The 24,523-nt window shown below is 36.0% G+C and overlaps 1 protein-coding gene across 4 annotated transcripts in view; it reads right to left on the bottom strand.

The window, feature by feature from the left end:
• The window catches only part of SREK1 (splicing regulatory glutamic acid and lysine rich protein 1), a 46,950-nt gene that overhangs the window by 16,877 nt on the left and 5,550 nt on the right, over positions 1–24,523 (bottom strand). For 2 of the 4 annotated variants that reach the window (XM_043887217.1, XM_043887216.1), the window contains exons 2-7: positions 20,145–20,278; positions 14,407–14,522; positions 7,192–7,356; positions 6,866–7,044; positions 5,675–5,805; positions 4,685–4,799 (exon numbers count right to left, since the gene is read on the bottom strand). In XM_043887217.1, the coding sequence (XP_043743152.1) occupies positions 4,685–4,799; positions 5,675–5,805; positions 6,866–7,044; positions 7,192–7,356; positions 14,407–14,522; positions 20,145–20,278 (840 nt within the window). Of the gene's footprint in view, positions 1–4,684; positions 4,800–5,674; positions 5,806–6,865; positions 7,045–7,191; positions 7,357–14,406; positions 14,523–14,803; positions 17,654–20,144; positions 20,279–24,523 lie in introns of those variants that run through there. The other 2 variants (XM_043887218.1, XM_043887219.1) reach the window with 2 other exon arrangements.

The following is a 24,523-nucleotide window of genomic DNA, read 5'->3' on the forward strand; positions in this document are numbered from 1 at the left end:
GACCAAACATCTTACTCATGAGTGAAAGCTAAATATAATCAAATACTGAATTTGCAAAGGCCTTGATTTTATAATTGCATATACAGACCTATTAAAAGAAACCATTATTTCTAGAATTCTTGGAGGAAAAATGACTGTTCTTCCAATTTTAAAATTCTCTAGGCTCTTCTCCCAACTAAATAGCATATATAACGTGACATTTTTCATATTGAGGCATCCTAGAACTATTCATTAAAATATGACAATATTGAATGCATACAACAAGTGATGAGACTCACTGGCTTTAGAGACAAACAAACTGGCTCTGACACTCAGTTCTGCCACACAACCACAGACAGAACTCTGGTTAATCACTTAACCTCACTAAGCCTGAGTTTCTTCATCTAAAAACTGGAGTAAAAAACATACCTACACCTCTTATGACCCTCATGATTAAAACAGATGATGTATGGAAAAATGACTAACAGTTTCTGGTGCAGAATAAATGCTTAAAACTCCTCCTCTCAATATCTACATCACCAACAATTAATATAAGTGAAAAATTATTCCAAGAAGGTAAAATGAACTTCTATAAGTGTGCCTTACATAATTAAAACTCATCTTGATAGTAATATTTTCATGAATTAGGTTAAAACAAGTTTATAAAAGAAATACATATAGTTAAATGCTGGTAGTATGCTATGAAACCAAAAAAATCTCCAAACAATCCTCAATTAATAATGAAATCTTGTTCATAAAACACTTTTCAGTTAGTTAAAATTTGTTCTCCAACAGTTAATTTTCAACTAAATCTACTACATGGCTTTAAAAATTAAACTTTTATCTTTATGCTGTTCAGTCCCTAAGTCGTGTCCAACTCCTCGTGACACAGGGAAGCACGCTGGACTTCCCTGTCCTTCACTATCTCCTGAAGTTTGCTCAAATTCATGTCAGTTGAGTCAGTGATGCTTTCTAACCAACTCATTTATCTTCATACCACAATCTAATCTAAGAAAATAATTATTAGTTTGTTGAAATCTTTATCACTAATAACCTATGAGACACTAGGGTCAAGTAGTAGCTACTAGGGGAAAACTGCAAAACTTACAACATTTTTAAGTCCATTTACAGACATCCACATAAGGGTAATGTTTTAAAGGGCCTTTGTGTCTATGTACTTAATAGTCCTGTTAACTTTGCTAAAAAAAAAAAAAAACACAATAATTTTGTTTTCCTCAAATAGTGCTTTCCAGTCTTAATTAAGAAACTTTTAATAAAAATTAACCATAGTCCTAACAAATACAAGTTAATAATAAAAAAGCACTCACCAAAAAAACAAACAAAGAAACAAAAACAAAACACAAAACAGCGACGACCACGTGGCTCCCACTTCACACTGTGGGTGCTCAGAGTCTGAAACTCACTGCTCAAGAGTGATTACTGCATTTTAATTTTGACAATAAATATTTCATGTCTGTGTCACCCACTAGTTGCCTTTAAGTATCCCAATTAGGAAAGCTAAAAGCTTTAAGTCAAGAGCAAAACGAATCCAATCAAAGATAAAGATGTGAGCCATCATTAGCAGCTCTCATTTTAGCATAAATGTACAAAATTGCACTTACAGGTTAAATTGTAAATAAAGGGCAACTTACCATTATGTTGCATCAAAGTTCATTTGTAAGTCAGTTGCTTCCCATTAAAATATTATAAAATGTCTTACAGTTCCTATGCTGGTCTGTAAAAGTTACTTAACTTTACAATAGAGTACTATACCCACCTTTTCTAACCCTGCCCCTATGAAAAAAACACAATAAAAATTTGGACAGAGTGGAAACACATCTTCCCAGTTCTAGCCAAGATAATAACAAATAACTCCTTCCTCCCTCCTACAGAGAGAAGGGAGGGAACAGGAAAAAGATCAGGGGAAGGTTCTAGAAGTATCAGAACACTAACAAGGTAGAAAAAGATGGGCCTTTGAGAAAGGGGATCCTGCAACCTCCACTCCTGGCTAGGTCTAGTGGGTCAGAGAAAGAGCTGACGGTCTCCAAGCCCACTAGGGGTGGGGGTGGCGGGGAGCACGAAATGTCTGGCATTTCCTACAGTGGAGAGGGGGAGGGAGTTCCTTAGGTCAAATGTTCTTGGTTGAGGAACTTTTTTTCAACAAAATTCATCCTCTTTTGCATTTCTTTATGATTTTAGTAAAAGCTTCTTGTATAAGAACAGTATATGCTGATAAAAAAGGTATACAGGCATACCTCAAGAGAGATTGTGGGTCAGGTTCCAGACCACAGCAACAAAAGGAACATCACAACAAAGCAAGCCCAAGGAACTTTTTGGCTTCCCAGTGCATATACATGTTATATTTACTCTACAGTGTAGTGTATTAAGAGTGCAGCAGCACTGTGTTACAAAAAAAAAGTACATAACTCAATTTAAAATGGGTTGGCCAAAAAGTTCATTCAGGCCTTTCCCTAACATCTTACAGAAAAACCTGAATGAACTTTTTGGCCAACAACACTTAATTGCTAAAAATTGCTGATCATCATCTGACAATGCAGGACTGCCACAAACTTTCTATTTGTTAAAATCAACAATATCTGTGAAAGCACAACAAAGCTAAGTATAACAAAATGAGGTATGCCTGACTATGAGCCAGCCAAGAACAATTAATTTCTCACTCTATATCATTACACAGACCTCCATGAAACCACTCCCATGGATTATACAAATTTCTAACCCTCCACTAATCCTTGGAAGGGGAAAATATCCAAATACACTTAAAATGATAAGAGTAAAAACCTTAAAATAGATAAATTATATGTCCCAACAGAGAAAGCTTCACAGAAATTATCAAGAAAATAATGATATTAATCATTAAGTTCTGCTTTTTTCCAGTTACAGAATACCACTAACATATTAGATTTGGAGTATGGCTCTATTAACACAAACTAAGAGTCAAGTCATTGGTCTTTTCTTCCTCAGAAAGTTATAACTCTTTCACTCACTTCTATACTTTCCTTTTACCACTCTGTTGACCTATAGAAATATCCATAACCTAGTACCACTGAGTCTATACACTTCTTCCTCTAATTCCGGTTTCTGCTACACTGCCTTCTTCCTCGTACATGAGACAATTTCCTTCTTGTAGACATGAATTTGCCTTACTGTCCAGCCTTGGATGGAGAGTAAAATCATATTCCAAAAGGAGTTTTGCAATCTAATAATAGGGAAGTATACCCCAGTACAGCTAAAAGTATAGTTTACTAGTCTAATTAAGAATATCTGCAATCAGAGATCACCATACTAAGTGAGATAAGTCAGAAAGAGAAAAACAAATACCGTAAGATAACACTTACATGTGGAATCTAAAATATGATAAAAACGAACCTATCTATGAAAAACGGAAACAAAATCAGGGCCACAGAGAACAGTATGGTGGTTGCCAAGGGGAAGGGGGTGGGAGAGGGCAGGAGCGGTAGTTTGGGATTAGCAGATGCAAACTGGTATGTCTACAACGGATAAACAGATCCTACCGTATAGCATAGGAAACTACATTCAACATCCTGTGACAAACCATATGAAAAAGAATGTATACATAACTGAGTCACTTCAGCTGTACAGAAGTAATTAACACATTGTAATTCAAAACACTTCAATAAAAAACAAATTTTAAAAAAGAATATCGTATTTTCCTATCTCATTGCCTCAATCTCCTTGATTAGCACAGGAAATTAAGACTGAACTGAGCTTGTTGGTAAAGTTCAACAAAGAACATACTGGTCCTTTTTGCCCTCCCCTGAAATCCTCCTTCTCTAACCCTCCCAACAAACATGCACACACACTTTTCTCTATCTCTTCTCTTCAGAGAGTATGAATATGTATGTACATATAACATGCAATTAGGATCTACTGTATCCATTTTCACATTTCAGTAACAGCTCCCTCCTCATCTTAAAGAGGACAATAAAACTTATCTTGTTAGACCTGATTCTTAGGTTACTTTCAATCAAGATGGTGTTCCAAGTTTATATTTTGAGATCCCCTTTGCACCACAAACAACATATTTTTAAAAGAACATTAAAATGACAGAGCCATGCTCAAAAATAAGGTAAACAGAATAGAAATAAAGTTTCAGCACAATACAATAGTTGCCATTAAAACTGCAAGTTACTCCTACATTTCAGGTCCCAAAGTGGGTGGAGGCAGCTCTTATCATCAAGAGTACAAAGACTTAAAGTACTTCATTTGATGCAGAGTACTGGAGAAAAGCAACTCTACTTGAAACCTAGATCTGGGGTAGTACTTCCCAGACCTTGAGGGGAACAGGGGAGGAAAAAAAAACAAAAATGCAACTTTACCAGTACTTTCAGCACCATATGTTCCCTTTTCCCAATGTGAAGAAAGAAAAATTTCTGCCAATTCTTTATAACGAGTTAATTCTTAGAAATATCAAGAACAGAACACCTTAAGATAAAAAACCAACTTCTAAAACTAAAAATTAGTTGAAAATATGTATTTACTAGATACAACTTCATTCTTAAGTATAGTGCTATAATTAAAGCAATATCTAAGAGTAACCATACTTTCTGGTGAACACCAGTGAAATTTCTAAACTCTGAAACTTAAGACAAAAACTCAAGAAAATCTTAGTCACGGTAAATACAAAAACAAAAAACATTCAAAATATGACAGCAGGAATTCTCACCTGTGTTTTGACTGTGACCTTTTCCTTCGAGAACGGGATTTTGAGCTAGACCTGGATTTTGAACGAGTGTGGGAACGAGATCGACCGCCTTTTCTTTCATTGCTCTTTCCAGACTCTGGGAGGAAAAAACCACTTTGCAGTGTAAGCTCAGAACAATTAAAGATCCCAGTTAATAATCAGGCACAAGTGGAATGTACCACATATAGTGCAAGGGGCCTACTCTCTGTACATCCTCCTCCTGTGCAATTATCCTTCAGAAACATCCAAGAAAGTCATTGCATAAACTCGTTGAGTGCAGCCACCCTGCAGCAGTACATATAAACCAGATGATTATAAACAGCTGTTCGTAGTATTTTGTTGCTGCCATAATGTACGATTATAACATGTCTGTAATTCCTATGACAGTGATTTTAATTCCTTTTTCCATTTATTTTCCTAGAATTGAAGCTTAAGTTCTGAATGCTAATTTAGAAAATTTGCTCAAACATAAACCATCTATACATTTTTAGGTTGGATTTTTATAGTTAGCAACACAAAAGATTGAAAAGATGTTCCTTTACCTTGCTAAAATAGTCTCTATTTTTCCTAAATTGTGGTCTCTGTTGTCTATTTTTAAAATTAAAACTTTGAAGGAAAAATGAAATCTGCTTAATCATAACATTTAAAATATATTTATTCTTGTCTTTAGTCTCACAAATAGTATTTATACTTTGCTTTAAGCAAATCAGTTCTGTACACTGATTTTGCCATTAAAATATAAAGAACTGATTTAACTCAAGCTAATATACCTCAATTCAGTATCATGGAAAAAGACATTTGTGCTAAATACTTCTTCAACCTTTGATGCTAGTTAAGTCACTTACACTTTCTTGAGTTTCAGTCTTCTTATTGTAAAATGAAGGGACTTAACAGATAATTTCTAAAATTCCTTCCAGTTCTAAGAGTCTATGATCATCAACTAAGACCTATGTAACAACGCTGTGGCCTTACCTGGTTCGATAGCTGCTGAGATAAAGGACTGAGCCTCTCGTACTCGCTTCATTACTTCTTCTAACTCCTTAGCTGCAGCCTGAGGTGTCATCTCAGGGGGTTTTACTATTGCATTGTTGGAGTGATTTATTCTAAATTAAAAATATTAGCATATCACAAATACACACCATATTTTACAAAACCTGAAACAATTAACTGCTTATAAGGTACACATATTTACAAATCTGAGGACATCTCAAAAGCACATGAAGAATAATATAGCTAAATACAGAATAACCAAAACCAACCTCAAAACCATGATTCATCTCATTTCCATCTGCCATCATCTCTTGCTAACAAAGGCAAAAGCAAGGGGAAAAATAAAAAGAAAAACTGAACCCTAGCTAACCTCTTTAACAACCTGAACAGACCAGGACAACAGCTTTACCACACAGCTTAGAATTAAAATAAATTAAAATGGTAACACCAGTATTAAAATGAGTCATTTCTATTCTTAGATTATAAAAAACTCTCCCTTCATGGCTAAGAGTGGTTTCTCTGAGGCACATAAATGAATTTGGTGTGTCTCACTTTAGCATGGTGAAAAGACAAGCATTCACTAAGAACATCATTTCTTATCTTCTAATAGCAGACTCCTGACCAAACTGCATAGTTAAGATCATTATCTACAGAATTCAAATAAAACTGTCACCTCAATAATCTATATGAAATAGAATTTCTGGTCTTGAGTATCTAAAAGGCTTTATCAATTTTTCACTTTGCAAACAAGAATGCAAGCAAACCTTAAAATGTATTATTTTTAAACATTTCTGAGATTTTGGATTTACCAAAATTCTATTTCTATATTACTGTAAAGTCAATCCATATGTTAGACTACCTAAGTCTAGCATAATAATGCAAAACTAACCTGACCTGTTAAAGCCTATGGAAAAAGAGCTACAGTCAACATGTACAGTATAAATATGCTAATATTAACCTAGACGTTATGAACTAGAAAGTAACATGTCTTCAAATGCAACTTTAATTTAAAAGCTAAAATGGTAAATATCTCATGTTTCATTTATACTTAACACAGTCTTCCTTTCCACAAATTGCCAATTACTATTAAAAAGAAAAAAAAAACTTAATTACATAAAAAACACTTAAAAATTTTCCAGAATCATTAAAATTTCTTTGTTTAGTGTTTCTTACTTCAGTGGCCTGTCTCCAAACATAACTCCATTAAAAGCAAGGGCCCTTGGTACAGAATTTTGGTCTGCAAATTCCACAAAAGCAAACCGAGTTGGCTGAGTCTCATCACCTGCCATCCGAACAAACTTCACTTCTCCAACTTGTTTAAAAAATTCAAGTAGCTGGTCAGCTGTGGTTGTCTGAAGAAACAAAGTAACAGTTTTAATAAAGTATATTCTTCTTAAAAAAAAAAATCTTGTAAATATTACTTTACCAATTGATACGATTTTTAAGAAAGGGAAAAAGATAAAAGGCCCCAACACTCAATTTCTTCTTATATTAGTTACCTGGGAATTCAAATTGCCAACATAGACTGTTCTCCTAATTTCATCAATTTTAGAAGGATCCACATTCCCCATAAGTGGTGGCTGTGGTATCTCTCCAAGGGTTGCAATGTTGGGGTCGAGTGCTGCTGCTGGTATAGCTCCCAAACTGCTAAGGGAAACGCCCAGCTATAAAAAAATAAACACAGCATGCATTTTCTGTTAGTGTCAAAAATTACCATTCTCAAGAAATCCAAAGAGGGGATATAGGTATACATATAGCTGATTTATTTTACTGTTCAGTAGAAACACATTATAAAGAAACTACACTCCAATAAAAGTTAATTACAAAAACAAAACAAACAAACAAACATTACCAGTCTCTCATCTTGAACAATACTGATCAATTCAGTAAGACTGGGAAGAGACTAGGGACTCCTAATTTAAGCCAGGTATACATCTGAACTATTCAGAGTAAGGTCACGCTGGTTTTCAATGTAACAAGAAGTACAATGTATTTCTTAACTATCTGGGTATTTTAATTCTAAACTTAACATTAAAAACAAACAGTGAATTCTTACTATTTTTTTTCCTATTAAATGGTAGTTTTAGTGATAGAGAATTCTATTCTTTTCTGTTGACCAATCAAGATACAGTGGTATTAACTGAATAACAGTTACATAGTCACAATAGTAAAAGATCTGTTTTCACAATCAATAGCCAGACAAAAAATAAAAGATAATTACAACTGCCAGCCATAATAGAAGCATGATTAACCTAACAATATAAAATAATTACATACAACTTGGGGGATTAAGGAGAGTGATGTGCTAAGTAGAAGTGCGTACATGCACATGTTCTCATCTGTCCAGCCAGTCTCTTTTGGTTGGTGCATTTAATCTATTTACATGTAAGGTAATTATCACTATGTATGATCCTATTTGGCCTTTTATAGTTTATGACATTTTCGTGGCAAGTATACTGGGTGGCTTGTCATTCCCTCCTCCATGCTGAAGCTAAAGCTACAGCACTTTGGTCATCTGACACACAGACGACCCGCTGGAAAAGTCCCTGACGCTGGGAAAGATCAAGGGCAGAAGAGGGCATCAGAGGATGAGATGGCGGGATGGCATCACTGATGCAATGAACATGAACTCGGGCAAACTCTGGGAGACGGTGAGGGACAGGGAGGCCAGGAGTGCTAAAGTCCACGGGGTCACAAAGAGTCAGACAGGACTGGGCTAGTGAACAACAACAATGATCCTATTACCATTTTTTTTTTAGCATTTTCTTAACTGTTTTGAATTTATTCTAGTAGGTTCTCTTGTGTTTCCTGCCTAGAGAATTTCCTTTAGTATTTGTTGTAAAGCTGGTTTGGTGGTGCTGAAGTCTCTTTTAACTTTTGCTTGTCTGGAAAGCTTCTCACTTCTCCATCAAATCTGAACAACAGTTTTGCTAAGTAAACTATTCTTGGTTATAGGTTCTTCCCTTTCATCACTTTCAATGTACACACCATTCCCTTCTGGCTTGAAGAGGTTTCTGTTGAGAAATTAGCTGATAACTTTACGGGAGTTCCGTTTTATCTTATTTGTCATTTTTCCTTTCTTTTATTATTTTACCTTCATCTTTAATTTTCATCATTTTGATTACTATGTGTTTCAGTGTGTTCCTCCTTGGGTTTATCCTGCCTGAGACTCTCTGTGCTGCCTGGACTTGGTTGACTACTTCCTTTCCCATCTTAGAGAACTTTTCAGCTATTATTTCTTCAAATATTTTCTCAGGTCCTTTCTTTCTTCTTCTGGGACCCCTATAATGAGAATGTTGGTGCACTGAATGTTGTCCCAGAGGTCTCCTAGGTTGTCTTCATTTATTTTCATTTGTTTTTCTATATCCTGTTTTGTAGCAGTGATTTCCACCATTCTGTCTTTCAGGTCACTTATCCATTCTTCTGTATCAGTTATCCTAGTTCTTCTAGTTCCTTGGGAAACATTTCTTGCATCTTCTCAATCTTTTCCTCCACTCTTATCCAAGATCCTGGATCATCTTCACTCTCATTATTCTAAATCCTTTTTCTGGAAGCCTGCTTATCTCCACTTCATTTGCTTGTTTTTCTGGAGTTTTACACTGTCCATTCACGTGAGACCAAACCCTCTGCTTTTTCATCTGGGTTAACTTTCCATGGTGTGGTTTTGATTTTAGCCACTGACGTATTCTGTTCTTGCTTCATCTGTCTGCCCTCAAGTGGATGAGGCTAAGAGGCTTGTAGAAGCTTCCTGATGGGAAGGACTGGTGGCGGGAAAAACGGGGACTTGCTCTGGTGGGCAGAGTCATCCTCAGTAAAATTTTAATCCAATTATCTGCCGATGGGGGTGTCTGCACCCCTTCTCTGTTTGTTGTTTGGCCTGAGATGACCCAGCCAAACACAGGCTCTGTGGTTGGGTTAATCGTGACGTCCGAGAGGACTTACACCAAAGGGCCCTTTCCAGGACCGCTGCTGTCTGTCTCCCCATCCCCACGGCAAGCCACTGCCAGCCCACACCACCATGGCAGACCCTCCAACACTAGCAGGCAGATCTGGTTCAGTCTCCTGTGGGGTCACTGCTCTGTCCCACTGGGTCTTGGCATACACAGGATTTTGTTTCTGCTCAAGAGTGGAGTCTCTGTTTCCCCCAGTCCTGTGAAGGCCCGTAATCAAATCCCGCTGGCCTTCAAAGTCAGATTCCCTGGGGACTCCTAGTCCGTTTGTTGGATCCCCTAGCTGGGAAGCCTGACGTGGGACTCAGAAACTTCGCAACAGTGGGAAAACTTCTTTGCTATTAGTGTGCTCCAGTTTGTGGGCTGCCCACTTGGTGGGTATGGGATTTGATTTTATCGTCATTGTGCCCCTCCTACCGTCTCATTGTGGCTTCCTGTCTTTGGACGTGGAGGATCTTTTTTTGGTGGGTTCCAGGATATGCAGGTCAGGAAGCAACAGTTAGAACTGGACATGGACCAACATGGTTCCCAATAGGAAAAGGAGTACGTCAAGGCTGTGTATTGTCACCCTGCTTATTTAACTTATACGCAGAGTACATCATGAGAAACGCTGGGCTGGAAGAAGCACAAGCTGGAATCAAGATTGCCAGGAGAAATATCAATAACCTCAGATATGCAGATGACACCACCTTTATGGCAGAGAGTGAAGAGGAACTACAAAGCCTCTTGATGAAAGTGAAAGAGGAAAAAGTGAAAGTGAAAGAGGAAAGTGAAAGAGTGAAAAAGTTGGCTTAAAGCTCAACATTCAGAAAACTAAGATCATGGCATCTGGTCCCATCACCTCATGGGAAATAGATGGGGAGACAGTGGAAGCAGTGTCAGACTTTATTTTTTTGGGCTCCAAAATCACTGCAGATGGTGATCACAGCCATGAAATTAAAAGACTACTTACTCCTCGGAAGGAAAGTTATGACCAACCTAGACAGCATGTTAAAAAGCAGAGACATTACTTTGCCAACAAAGGTCCGTCTGGTCAAGGCCATGGTCTTTTTAGCAGTCATGTATGGATGTGAGAGTTGGACTGTGAAGAAAGCTGAGCACCAAAGAATTGATGCTTTTGAACTGTGGTGTTGAAGAAGACTCTTGAGAGTCCCCTGGACTGCAAGGAGATCCAACCAGTCCATCCGAAAGGACATCAGTCCTGGGTGTTCATTGGAAGGACTGATGCTGAGGCTGAAACTCCAATACTTTGGCCACCTCATGCGAAGAGCTGACTCATTGGAAAAGACCCGGATGCTGGGAGGGACTGGGGGCAGGAGGAGAAGGGGACGACAGAGGATGAGATGGCTGGAAGGCATCACCGACTCGATGGACATGAGTTTGAGTAAACTCCAGGAGTTGGTGATGGACAGGGAGGCCTGGCGTGCTGCGATTCATGGGGTCGCAAAGAGTCAGACACGACTGAGCGACTGAACTGAACTGAACTGAACTGAGGATCCTCCAGTGGATGGTTGTCCAATAGCTAGCTGTGATTTTGGTGCTTTTGCAGGAGATGAGTGTACGTTCTTTAACTCTGCCATCTTGAACTGGAAACCCTGTCAGTTCTTACTATTTGCAGTAGCTTTTAGTTCAAACGTTAAGAAACATGCTTTAGTGTGAATTTAAACTTGAAAAGATAGACCTGAGAATTTGAAAATGAAACATTCTGCAGATTCAAGAAAAGACTTTTTAAGAAACAAAAACACTGCTACTTTCATTTTCACCTGGGCAATTTAAGCCAATTAAGTTAACCAACTACATATTGTTATACTGTTGCCAATCTACTAAAATTTTAACAATACTTTCTAAAGGCAAAACTACTAGTTTATGAAATCAGTATCACTTACACTTACTTGTCATAGCAACCCATGTGTGATCTTTTTAAAACATCACATCAAGTTTTATCTCTGCTTAAAACCCTTTAGAATAAAATTCAAACTTCTTTCTGTGGCCTAAAAACCTTACATAATCAGTGCCCTACCTGCCCCTCTAATCTCAAAACAACTTCTACCCTACCTCCCTAAACCCCTACCCTGAAACCAAGCCATTCTGTACCTTGAACACACACGTTTTTCTCACTTAGGGCTTTTTACCTGGCATTCCATCTACCCTGAAAAGCTCTTACCCGAGCTTCTGCTGGCTGAATTCTTCAACCATCCGGTCAGTCAACCTCTCCAAGTTCTCCCTGACCTTATGGAGAGCCACATTTCCTCTCTACTGCATCACTGTTTTTTCCTTCATAGTTTTTATGAACATAATCTGTGGTATCGTGCTGCTAACAGACTTTAGCTTTGTTGCTATCATCAAGTTATCATAACACTGTAGAAAATATCTTTAGTTCAAAACACATGAATGATCTAGCCTTTTTCCATATGTTGCCTCTAATGACACTCCTTTTTCTATCTCACCTCTGACAGTCTAACATTCAAATGATTGAGGGTCACACCTTCAAGTTTTTTCCTACTGTACAAGAGAATTATTATATACAACTAAGCTAAATTACAATTATGAGTCTTGTTAGTTCTGCCTGGATTTAAAACAGACTTTTCCAGTTATTCCTAGCTGTCCACCCTTTGACTTAGAAATTTCTCCACTGGGACATATAATTATATATCTGGAATGGGCTTTTCCAAATCATCTAACCCAACCCCTTTGTTTCCAAAATGTAAAGATGATTCAGTCTTTTTTCTTTAGAAACTTTGTCTCTCTCTTCTTTGCCCTATACCATTCTTCAACACTTGTGCCATTTGACATGGTAACCACCAATCACATAGGGCTATCTAAATTTTAATTAAAATTCAATGCCTCAGTCACACCAGTCAAATTTCAAGTGCTCAATAGCCACATGCTGCTAATGGTTCCTATACTACATAGTATAGATTCAGACATCTCCATCATAGCAGAAAGATCTAATGGATATGGCTTCTCTGTAACAATACAACTACCCTTCTTTAGATTAGTCTCTATTACGGCCCTGGTCCAAACCACCTAAATACTGAGTTAGCCAAAAAGTTCGTTCAGGTTTTTCCTTAAGATGTTATGAAAAGCCCACACAAACTATTTGGTCAACACAATACTCACGAGTGCCCTTTCGGTCTTTGAGGGGATAAAGATGATCTGGACTCCCAATATAAAACTTTTGCCTTCTGACATAGAAACCTCAGCCTCCCTGAAGACTTTATAGACTTAATCTCCCTATTAAGTAGAGACCTTATAAAAGGTTTCATTCAAGAAAAAAAAAAGGTTTCATTCACTCATATCAAAGAGTGAATCTTTTTAATGTCCAGAAAAGAAATGTTCTAGGCAGAGACTAAATAAATATTCCAAGGCAGAAATATATTTGGCATATCCAAAAAAACAAGGCCAGTATGACTGAAGTAGAGGGGAACAAGCAGGGAAAAAAGGTCAGAGAAGCAGCCAGGAGCCGGATCACAATGGGCCACCTTCCCCGTGTTTTATAACTTCATGAATTAAGTTATATAACAATAGACATCTACAGCTGAATTAAAAGGAATCATTTCCCGTCAAAGCAACAAATTAAATAATAAAGACGTTATACTGTTGACAAATAAACCTAATAATGCTCACAACAGCAAGACAATATTTTCTGAGGAGAGGGGAAAAAAAGATGGTGATTCAGGAATTAATCTTCAAATATGCCAAAACATACCCAAACTCAAATTTCTAAAAAGCGCAATTCAAATGATCAGATGTTAAAGTAAAAAGCACTTTCCCCCCATGGATCATAACATAGGTCTTCAGTAGAACAATGTCATGTAAAAATCCTAAAATCTAGCACTTCCCAAGTTTCAAAAATCACTTCTAAAACTTGGATAAATTAAGTAACTTAAAATCATAAAGTTTACTGGTTCACTCCTTAATAACCTGGTATCACAAAGCTAAATACAACTTTCAATTAAAGTTAGTTTTGCATTTTGTCTTGGGTTTATTTTTACAGAAAAATGACTCTTTTAAAATAAACGACAAAAAAAATAAATAAATAAATAAATGACCAGATTCTTTTATATAAACCAAGAACTCAGTAACAGCACGTCTTTTTTAACACCATTTGGAAATCACAAAGGAGGCATTAAATTACGCTTAGTTAACAAGAAACTATTTTTACCATGTTACATTTTCTCAGTATCAGAAAAAAGCTTCTCTGAGACGTTTTTTCCCCATTATCAAGACAGTAAATTATTTCATATTTTTCAAATGGATTTAGTCCCCCTGAACTGGGAAATACAGGTACCTAGACTCTCCGAATTCCTCATGCTATCTACAGTGCTGGGTTCCAGTAACTGATTTACTAATGAATAATATACTTCAGTTCTCAAATTTAAATGAATCCCCAACTACTTCATAAGCAATTCCAAACGGCATTTCAGGTCAGTGACAACATGAGGAAAAAATTAGGCAGACATTTCAATCAAATCCTCTCCATTAAAAAAACTGTATTTAAAATAGAAATAACGACTTGCCTGGTGGTCCAGTGGTTAAGACTCTACACTCCCAATGCAGGGAGTGCAGGTTCAGCCCCTGGTTGGAGAACTAAGACGCCACATGCTGGGTGACGCAACCCAAAAATAAATTAATATAAGTAAAATAGAAATAGTTTTATAAGCTCTTTACAAAAAAAAAAAAAATTTCTAAGCTCTTTACTTAGCCGATGACACAGTTTAATGTTCACCCCTCTTGGAAGAGGGCGTATCGTCTCACACTTACTGTAGTTAAGGGGTTTGGAGTCGGTATGGGAAGCAAGCCTGCACCAGGCATCAGACTTGTCATGGTTGGAGCAGGAGCCAATAAAGAGAGGGCTTTGGCTTCCTCTGGGATTTTACCTGCAGAGGCAAGTTCCAAACATTACAGAAAGCAGAAACACCACACAACTTTACACTATGATTTTACAATTACCCTTGCACTTAAAAAATAATAATAATAAATGAATCTATCAGATCCATATAAAGAAATAAATAAGAACTTAAGTCTTTCCTTTTACCCTGCTCTACTAGGAAAAATAAAAGTGAGCAAAATTTCAAAGACTAACAATCTCATTAATGGAATATTATTTTAAAAATTGAATAATGTAGACAATTATTTAACACTTTGAGCTATGGGTCACCTGTACTGGAAACTTAATGTTCATGAACCAAACGATATCAAGCATGGACGCTTTTCCAGGACGGTGTTTTCGCGGTGATCGAAAGTTGTGTTACACATGACAACCGTTCGTGTTGGCTGCATCACTAATAGCACACAGAACATCAGATACAGAAAAGAAGAACATTTTTTAAAGTTTAATCCCCAGAAATGGCAAATAACCAAATTAGTCAAAAAAAAGAAAAAGAAAAAAACAAATATGTGCGAATTGAAATTTATTCCCGAGTGTCCCTATCCTGTTAATTTAAACTACCTACTTGTGATGCAAACAATTTTGATAATCTTCTAATAGATTCCATTTAATTTCAAGTAGACAGAAAAAAACAAAGCTACTGCATGTAACCAGCTTCAGTTGAAAAGGAAGCCTACACCCATTCAGTTAACGAGGCATCTCACCAACAATGTCAGAGATGACCAAAAGAATCCAGTTTCAAAGAATATATATACCTTGGGAAACTATCATTTTTGAAAATAAAAAAACTTTCCTGAGTCTCAGGAAACTTCTTAAATTACTGACTTTTAGAACCAATTTACGTATACTTATCTGAAGAGGGGTGGGTTAATGCCTAAATGTCTTCCTTGTAATAAGCAGCGTAAGTGCCTAATAATAATAACAATAACATTAAAATAATCCTAGACACTAAGAAGAAATCCCTACAAGTAAAAAAATGAAAATTTACTCTGAATTAAGTCCATCAATTTGCCACATTTAATTACTGAATTCTAATCAATCAGTTTTGATAAGGACTATGACTTTCACACACTTTTTTCTGCTTTCTCTTAACCCTTTGAAAAATAAAATATCTAAGAAAAACTGACTATACACAGCAATTTCAGAAGAACTACTGATACATAATTATGTGTTATTTGACCAAACATTTCTATTATGAATTCTTCAAAGTAATTTAAAACACTGTACAAAGTCACACCAAATTGCAACTAGCATATGGAGTAAATTTTCAAGAAAGTGTAACACTGGGTTTCAGCGGTAAAATTCTACTTAATACAACCAGATGTGCAGGGATAAATCTCTAAAAAAAATTATTGGATGCACTTCTAAATGTGGATTGAATTCAAGATGAATTTTAAAATTTGCTTTAAATAGTGGTTATACCTTATTCATAGGAATAGAAAAATAACACTTTCTTAGCTTTAGCAAATGTCTATTTATTCTAAGTCTATATAAGCTTAATTTACTAATTTCAAAAACAAAGTCATTTTATTATTTCAGTAAATTCTGCGTAAGCACAGATTTTAACATGCATAAAGATTATTAAAAGGTGGGAGGATCTTACTTGAAAACATCGAATTATTTTGTATTTATTAGTTACTAGCATTAAGACATCTATCTGTATACTCACATATATACTATACTATTTACATTGCTATCAAACCTGTTTTATCTGTTAAAAGTAAGTATTCTTTTTTAAATATTTGTAAAACCTGAACACGTTGATAAATCAACTGAGATCCTAAGGTACAAATCCTATGCTTTACTACCCTAATTCATGCACCTAAAAAACAAAGAATTCCAATTTAGTAATGTCCCAATTTAAGATTAATTGTTGATTAAATAAGCAAAACTATACACACAAAACAGTGCAGAAAGACTATACCAACAAAAAAGGGTATTTAACCTAGGCCAAAAGTTGATTACTTAAAGTCATTCACTCTTGGCTTAAAAACAGTTGTCAGTAGGATATCTGACTCTCACCGCCTCTCACAACATAATGAACTATTATAAGTATTAAGTCTAACTAAAAGCACAATATTTATTATTATTACCATTAAAGGTAATCTAAAAGTCCCACTGCTTAATTTCCAAGATAAAATTCTACCAAATTTATCCTCCAAATACTATCAGAATGTATAAAAGCATAAAGCAAATTAAGTACTTGGCATTTATCCCAAACTGTACTCATCAAAGACAACTGAGAGGAAAACAATTCTCTCATGCATCCTAATCTCAGAATCTATTTAGAAACAAGTAATCTCTGAACATTTTTCAATCAAAAATTCAAGCAAAGAAATACACACGCAAGTAAATATTAAACAGTTTCTCAAGTATCCATTCCCCACATAGGCAACTAAAAGTGTTGTTTTTAAATCAATGTTATTTTCTATAATAACTAACTATCATAAAAGTGAAAAGTCTCTTCTTGTTCTCTACCCCCAGAATGTTATAAGAAATTTACTTATTTTCCTTGATGATTGTGTATGCCTAAAATTCTAAGGGACAAGGATGAAAATTAGAAGTTATCAGTTGGTCTTTATGAGAGTTGCAGACTTGGGAGAAAACTGCAAAAAAGTTACACTGAGATCAAAAACGTGCTCCTAAATAAGAATCTCACCACTGTTTTAGTGTTTCGGGAACAAAATGTACCCGATCAGTTTATAAACACCAATTGAAACTAGCACTGAGCTTCGTGAAACTGTGTACAAATTTACTGTGAAAACTTATGTTAAGGATGAGTTCTACTAATCATCTCCCAATATAATTTGCAACGCAATGTTATGAACTCTTAATGGAATACCATTTACAAAGAACTGGAAAACCAGCTCACGAGTTAAAGTGAAAGAGATTTAACAAAACAAAACAAAACAAAACCAAAAAAAAAGGGACAAAATAAAGAAAAAGAAATGAAATTAAAGTAAAACAATAAAAAACAGAGACAGGGCGTCCATCTTCTGCGGTTCAGACTCCGATCTCATTTCCCCAATGAAGGTTTCACTTGACGGCAGGTTTAGTGGCATGGCAAACAATGCCTAACTCAGGCAAGTGTAACAGGTCTGCCTTGGCCAGTCTAGTCATCTAATAATGCACAAATATCACATAGAGAAAACATACAAAACCAAATTAATAGTCAAAATCCATCTACCAGAAAATGTGGACATAAACTTATGACTGATGATTAGGTTGACACCCTATCTTTGACCTTATCTTTTTCTAAGTGTTAACATTTATAAAAAGAAATCTGAGATGCACGCAACAACAAAAAGAGGTCATAGCTGGACGAATATAATGAAAGTATAACATTTTATTTTGAAGTGGCATGTTTTAATAACAATAGCTAATGCTTAATACGTATGAAACTATTACACATCCAACATTATTTAAACAGCTTAGGATCTTCTCACGATACTACCGTCTGAATTAAAAACAAACAAAAAAACCCAGCAAATTGAAAGAAACTGAAAAAAAAGTCTTACAACTTTTTTCTATGGTTCTTTCACTTCTTTCATTATGCCGTTTCTGTAGTATCAAGGAAAGAATACAATCAGTGAAGTAAATAGAAGACTGCTTACAGCAACGCAGTACATCTCCTCTTACAGAACTTACTCCACTGGAACTCTTTCCTTTGATTTACTTCAAATTTACTTCCCTATCTTTTTTAATACAATACATTATTACTTTGCTTGCAGTGCATAATCAGATCTTTTAATACCTCACTGTGACATTCTTCAGGTTCTATGAATTCATCTCTGTTGTACTAGTTCAATGAAAAATGTGTATCTGAATGTTTTTCCAATACCAATTATTTTATAGGTTCATGTTCTAAACTAGAATAAAAATATGAATTTTCATGTTCAAAAATAGCGAAATTTTGTCTCAAAATGTTAATACTAAAAATATTCAAGTCATTACAATAAATATGCAGTTAATTCTATCAAGTAAAACAGACAAAAAAAGGAACCTCTATATGCCCATAATCTTGAACATTTATAACAAACAATGGTCATTTTTCAAATATTTGAAAAATTCTATGGGAATATAGCAAGGTTCCAGCAGAGCCACACTAACAAAATTCTTCCTTCCAGTTCAATAATAAGCTAAAATCACACAAGATCTGTGCTGCTGGTGGCATAATTTTTTGATACAATTAATACTCCCATTAATAAACCTTCTACTTATTTTCTTCCCATGCAGTTTACTCGGTATAAAATTGGTATGAACTTCGTATGCAAACTAAACCATTACCAGCTCTTTTCTCACCTTGTTCTCCAATTTTAGGGTCGTTGTACGCTTACAGATTAGTAGATAAGAATAGATTTAAGCAAATGATTAACTTCAGTTCATTTTCATTCTCCCTACCCCACTGTAATCCCCAGGCATGGGAAAAACACTTTCAAATTTATCTGAAAATCTCCAGAAGGTCCTATTCTGGGACTTCAAAAATAACATCACTGTATCTGACTGTAATGTTTTTGACATCCCAGAACAGGCATTCTGAAATATGCAAAAAAACTTGAAAGTGCAGCAAACTGTTTACTACACACTATTTTAATGTTAGCCTGGTTTCTAAAAATGGTTTTAAAACATTACATACGAAAACTCATTAGACTGTTTCAGGTAAAAATTTTATGTTGTAAAACCATTACAAGCCACCAGTGAAAATATATTTTAAAGACATTTAAATTGTAATAACCAATTATAAAATCCATGTACATATGCTACAATCAGTGCTCTGAATAAAAGTTAATTACACACCAGAACTTTCAAATTCAGCACAGCCTATTATATGTTAGTGGCTCTGTAAACATAAATTACTAAAAAAAAAATAAGCATTAATAATAATTAGCTCTTAAAGCAGGTTAAGTCATAAATTAATGAATTACTATAAGGCCTTTGGCCTTGTTACCCCCTCAAACAACTATTTCCTTGATGGACGCTTTGGAAAATTGTTTTCCATTGTTTTTCTTTAATTGCCATCACCACCCCCAACCCTAGCTCCACCCCCAACCCACCAGCAAAAGAAGTCAGTAAAATAAATTTCAGTTGCACAGCAAACAATTACAGTGAATAAGAAATAATGGTTTCATTAAAAAGGTAAATTACCTTAAGAAGATACTATAAACCTTAAAATATGAATATTTTTCTTTAACATAATTACCACCTAACCCCCCACTTAGCAAAATGTACATTGTTTTTATTTATAAAATTTCATTAATATTGTATACACAAGGGCAAAGGATCACTTATTTACACATTTTAAATAATATCCGCTACCAACTTAATTTCAGAAAGCTTGCTTTAAACTTGCAAATTAAATACAATAAAGCAAAGTAAACCAAAGAAGGCAAGCAATTAAAAAAAATTTTAATGTCTAACTATAATATCTCAAATATACATAATAAAGTAACCATTTTAATATATTTTATTATTAGGTAAAATTCTTTCCATCTCCAAATTTCATTCTTACACACAACATACCATATCTACTTGCCAATTTCTAGGAAAGCCAGTGGTAGTAATGGACAGGACAGAGATTAAAATAACTTAAAAAATCATATGAGATACCAACCTTCCGCACAAGGAACAACTATCAGAGCTCTGTCAATAAAAACCGTGTTAGTTAGATGCTGGGCCACACCAACACTTGATGGATCACGAAACTTAACATAACATACTTTGGAAGAAAAAGCAAGAGGTGCGTTGCTGCAAGATAAAAAGAAAAACAATTGGACTAATAAACATTAGGTTGGTTTTGTCATTTTCACTTACCATTTCTTTTTTAGATCTTTACATAATCTTACATAATCAAGACAGGAATTTTTGTTGCTAAGACATGAAATACCAGAACTTAGTCTTTTGATGGTGATTTGCTGAAAAGACTAAAGAGAAATCTAGACAGGCCTATAGCCCTGCTTGTTAAAAATCTGAAACTTTACACATTCTTAATTTCAGTGAAATGAGAAAATAGCTGACTTAACCCAAGGATGTTTAATTGGTACATCCACATCAATCGGCAAAATCTCTTTCATAAAAATAGCCCCAACTCTCAAGACTTCAAATTTTTAACTATTTCTAATCCTCCTTAATGTGATTCCTGACATTTAAATTATTAAAAACTTCACAAACATCTAAAAACAATCAGGTAACCTGGAATTAAAATTAAATTCTTCTACATATACTAGACCACTTCAGACTAGGCAGCATTGTGGTTTTCCAGACAAACAATTTTACAAACAAAATTTATATATTTTATAGGCAAAAGAGAAAAGATTCTTACAAGTCCTACTAGATTTAATCTAGGCAAGACTACATTAAAAAGAAGCCAGACACAGCACAGATGAAAGCAATTTTTCCATAATGTGAATCCATCATGTTAGAGTTCAAAATACACTATATCCTCATAAAGAATCATTTTCTCAATCTACCCATAACTGTGTTCAATTAAAATCTGTAATTGTCTTTAGCAAGTAAAAAAAGGCACAACCTAGATACACAGCTAATGTTTAACATAAATGTACAATCCTTGAAAACATTCAATCTGTCACACTAAAAGAGTAAGATCATTTGAAAAATACCAAATATGACTTGGGCAATAACAGTAATTTACTTTAGTTGACAAAACAGGTCAAGGAAGTTGACCACAATCTAGACCTAGTAAAAGGCAAAGATGAGATTTAAAGTCTAATTATCTAATTCCAAATTTCATGTAACCTTAATCATTCAGTTAATCAAGACTTTTAAAGCCACTTTAATGTACTATCTAATTTGTAATTCCATAAATATCCATCACTTCTTAAAATTAAAAACTTAAATACAGCAAAAAATCCACTTTGATAATGGCTAAATGTAGTTACAATATTAACCAAACACTGAGATAAAATATATCTACACTTAGAACTTGAAACTGTATGTTGATATATTATTATTAATGTAACTTAATCAGGCTAATTAAAGCAGCTAAAATGAAAATAAAACTCTACCTCTTTTTCACCCAACTGAATTCAATACTTTCCGGCCTAAGGTCATCCAATCAAGCTTCAAGCCAGTCCTTTTCAGCCTCCCCCTACTGAACATGTAAGGGAAGCACTGTATGCATCTGTCATGAGATACACACACCTGCGGGCCTCCCTGGTGGTGCAGTGGTAAAAACCTGCCTGCAGATGTGGGTTGCGTCCCTGGGCTGGGAAGATCCCTGGAGAAGGAAACGACAACCTACTCCAGTATTTCTGCCTGGGAAATCCACGGGCAGAGGAACACGCTGGGCTACAGTCCATGAGGTCACAGAAGAGTCAGACGTGACTTAGCGACTAAACCGCAACAACAAATACATCTGCATCCAGACTTAACTCACCTTTCTATTATCAAAGCACCAATTTAGGCCTTTCTAAGAGCTCTAAATTCCTGTATCTAAGTGCCTGCTGGAATACTTCATGGTAATGGTCACAGGGCCCACCACTGAATTTATTCTTAAATTCATCATCTTCCTTCTATACCAATCCAGCACTTTGTCCTAATTTCATATCTCAGTTAAGGATACTACCACATCACCTGAGTCAGAAATCTGGGAGTCACTAATGTGACCATCATTACTACTGTTCACCAAATATTTCCAAATTTCCTTCTGGCTACATAATAAAATTCTATTTCTTTTTTTCCTTGAAGTTAGATATGGCTGTGCAGTTTGGTCAAGTAAATATGAGCAGAACTGAAATGTAGTCCTATTCAGGAGCTTTAAGGGTCATTGCTCCCTTCTGTCCCTCTGCCACAGTGACCAGCAACATCAAAGAGATGGGTGGCTGATACATCAGCTTCATCACCAACCCCATCAATTTAGTGTAAGAAATAATCTTCTGTTTTTATTAAACTACTGAGATTTGTGGGTTGTTTCCATCCTTGATCCTTCTTCCTTCTTTTTCATCCAATTGGTCTTTATATCCTATGAAAATGGCCTCCCAAGTATTTGTCACATTAAAACTCAACATTCCAAAAACTAAGACCATGGTTTCCAGTCCCATCACTTTCTGGCAAATAGATACGGAAACAATGTAAACAGTGACAGACTATTTTCTTGGACTCCAGAATCACTCTGGACAGTGACTGCAGCCATGAAATTAAAAGACACTTGCTTCCTGGAAGAAAAGCTATGACAAATCTAGACAGCATATCAAAAAGCAGAGACATCACTTTGCTGACAAACATTCGTCTAGTCAAAACTATGGTTTTTTCCAGTAGTCGTGTACGGATGTGAGAGTTGGATCATAAAGAAGGCTGAGTGCTGAAGAACTGATGCTTTCGAACTGTGGTGCTGGAGAAGATGCTTGAGAGTCCCCTGGACAGCAAGGAGATCAAACCAGTCAATCCTAAAGGAAATTAACTCTGAACATTCTTTGGAAGGACTGATGCTGAAGTTCCAATACTTTGGCCACCTGATGCGAAGAGCCGACTCATTGGAAAAGACCCTGATGCTGGGAAAGATTGAGGGCAGGAGACAAAGGGGGGCGACAAAGGATGAGATGGTTAGATGGCATCACAGACTTAACAGACATGAATCTGAGCAAACTCCGGGAGACAGTGAAGGACAGGGAAGCCTGTTGGGCTGCAGTCCCTGGGATTGCCAAAAGTCAGACACGTCTGAGGGACAAAACAACAAATTCTTTCAGTACTCTCATTATCAAGGCCTTCATTCAAGTCCTTATCATTTCTCACTGGAATTACTGTAATGGCTCCTAACCAATCACACTGCCTCCAATCTCAACTCTTTATTTAACAATCTTCCACAAAAGCTGTTAGGATAATCTTTCTAAACCCTAAATTTCTTCATGTCATGCTTAAATTTCCTCAAAGACATCCTTCTCTTCTTGCCTCATCATTTAAAAAATCCAGGCATTAAAAATACTTGCTGTTCCCAGGACACATTCTGAACCAACAGAGCCATCTTTGTACATGTTGTTTCATTTGGCTATGATGTGCTCTTACTCCCCTTCCACTTTTCTTCAAGGCTCAAGTTTCAAAGTCTTCTGGGAAGTCATTTCAAAATATCAATGTAACTAAGTACCCTCTTACATGTGCTACCAAGACATCCTATCTACTTTCAGCAGTTCCCTCTGTGAAGCCCCGAACAGACCTAGCAAGCTTTAAGCCACAATTGATCAATCACACGGCACGGGGCCCATTCCACCGGCGAACCCAAACCTGTAACTTGGGAGGCTGACCAAAAGGACCTCAACAACCACCCTCTCCCGGGCTGGAAGGGCACTTAGAGTGAGGGTGTGGGCCAGATGCCAGATGAGTGAGCACAGAATAGGTCTGCAGAGAAACTGAGCCGATAAACAGAAACAAACCAAACTGACAATAAATCCTGACGGGAAGAAGCAGATCGCCACCTTGGATGCTGATACCTTTCTGGTTCCCAGTCCCGGTTTCCATGAGGCCTAGCCTATATTTTACTACTTAGGGAAATCTTCATCTTCTTAACAATGTCTCTTCCTGAGCTAGATTAGTAACACCTTCTGTCCTTGGCACCCCCACCCCCACAAAAAACCTATGACAAGGAGCTAAGAAGGCCCTAGCAATTGCAACAAGTATAATCTCTTTTAGCACTTGAAGAAACTAACAAGTTACCACTGAAACTACACTTCCTAAATTGACAGATCCTTCTGTAAAAGAATGGAAACCCAAATCATCACTGTTGTAAACTACAAACATTTCCAAATACCCCTACTTGAAACTCACACCATTTCAAATTTAAAACACCCACAGGAATAAGAAATGTGGGACTGGTTAGTAAACCATATGCTATGGAGGTTTCAGAAGCCCAAACCTGGTTACAAGAGGCCAGTCTGTTCCGAGCAGCATCACCATCAAAGAATGGATCCTTGCGCTAAAAGCAATTTTCTTCACAATCTCCAACTACCTCCCTTAAATGGAGAGTAAGATCAACACAGTATC

This window comes from Cervus elaphus, chromosome 25, assembly GCF_910594005.1.
Source record: "Cervus elaphus chromosome 25, mCerEla1.1, whole genome shotgun sequence".
NCBI classification, from domain to species: Eukaryota; Metazoa; Chordata; class Mammalia; order Artiodactyla; family Cervidae; genus Cervus; species Cervus elaphus.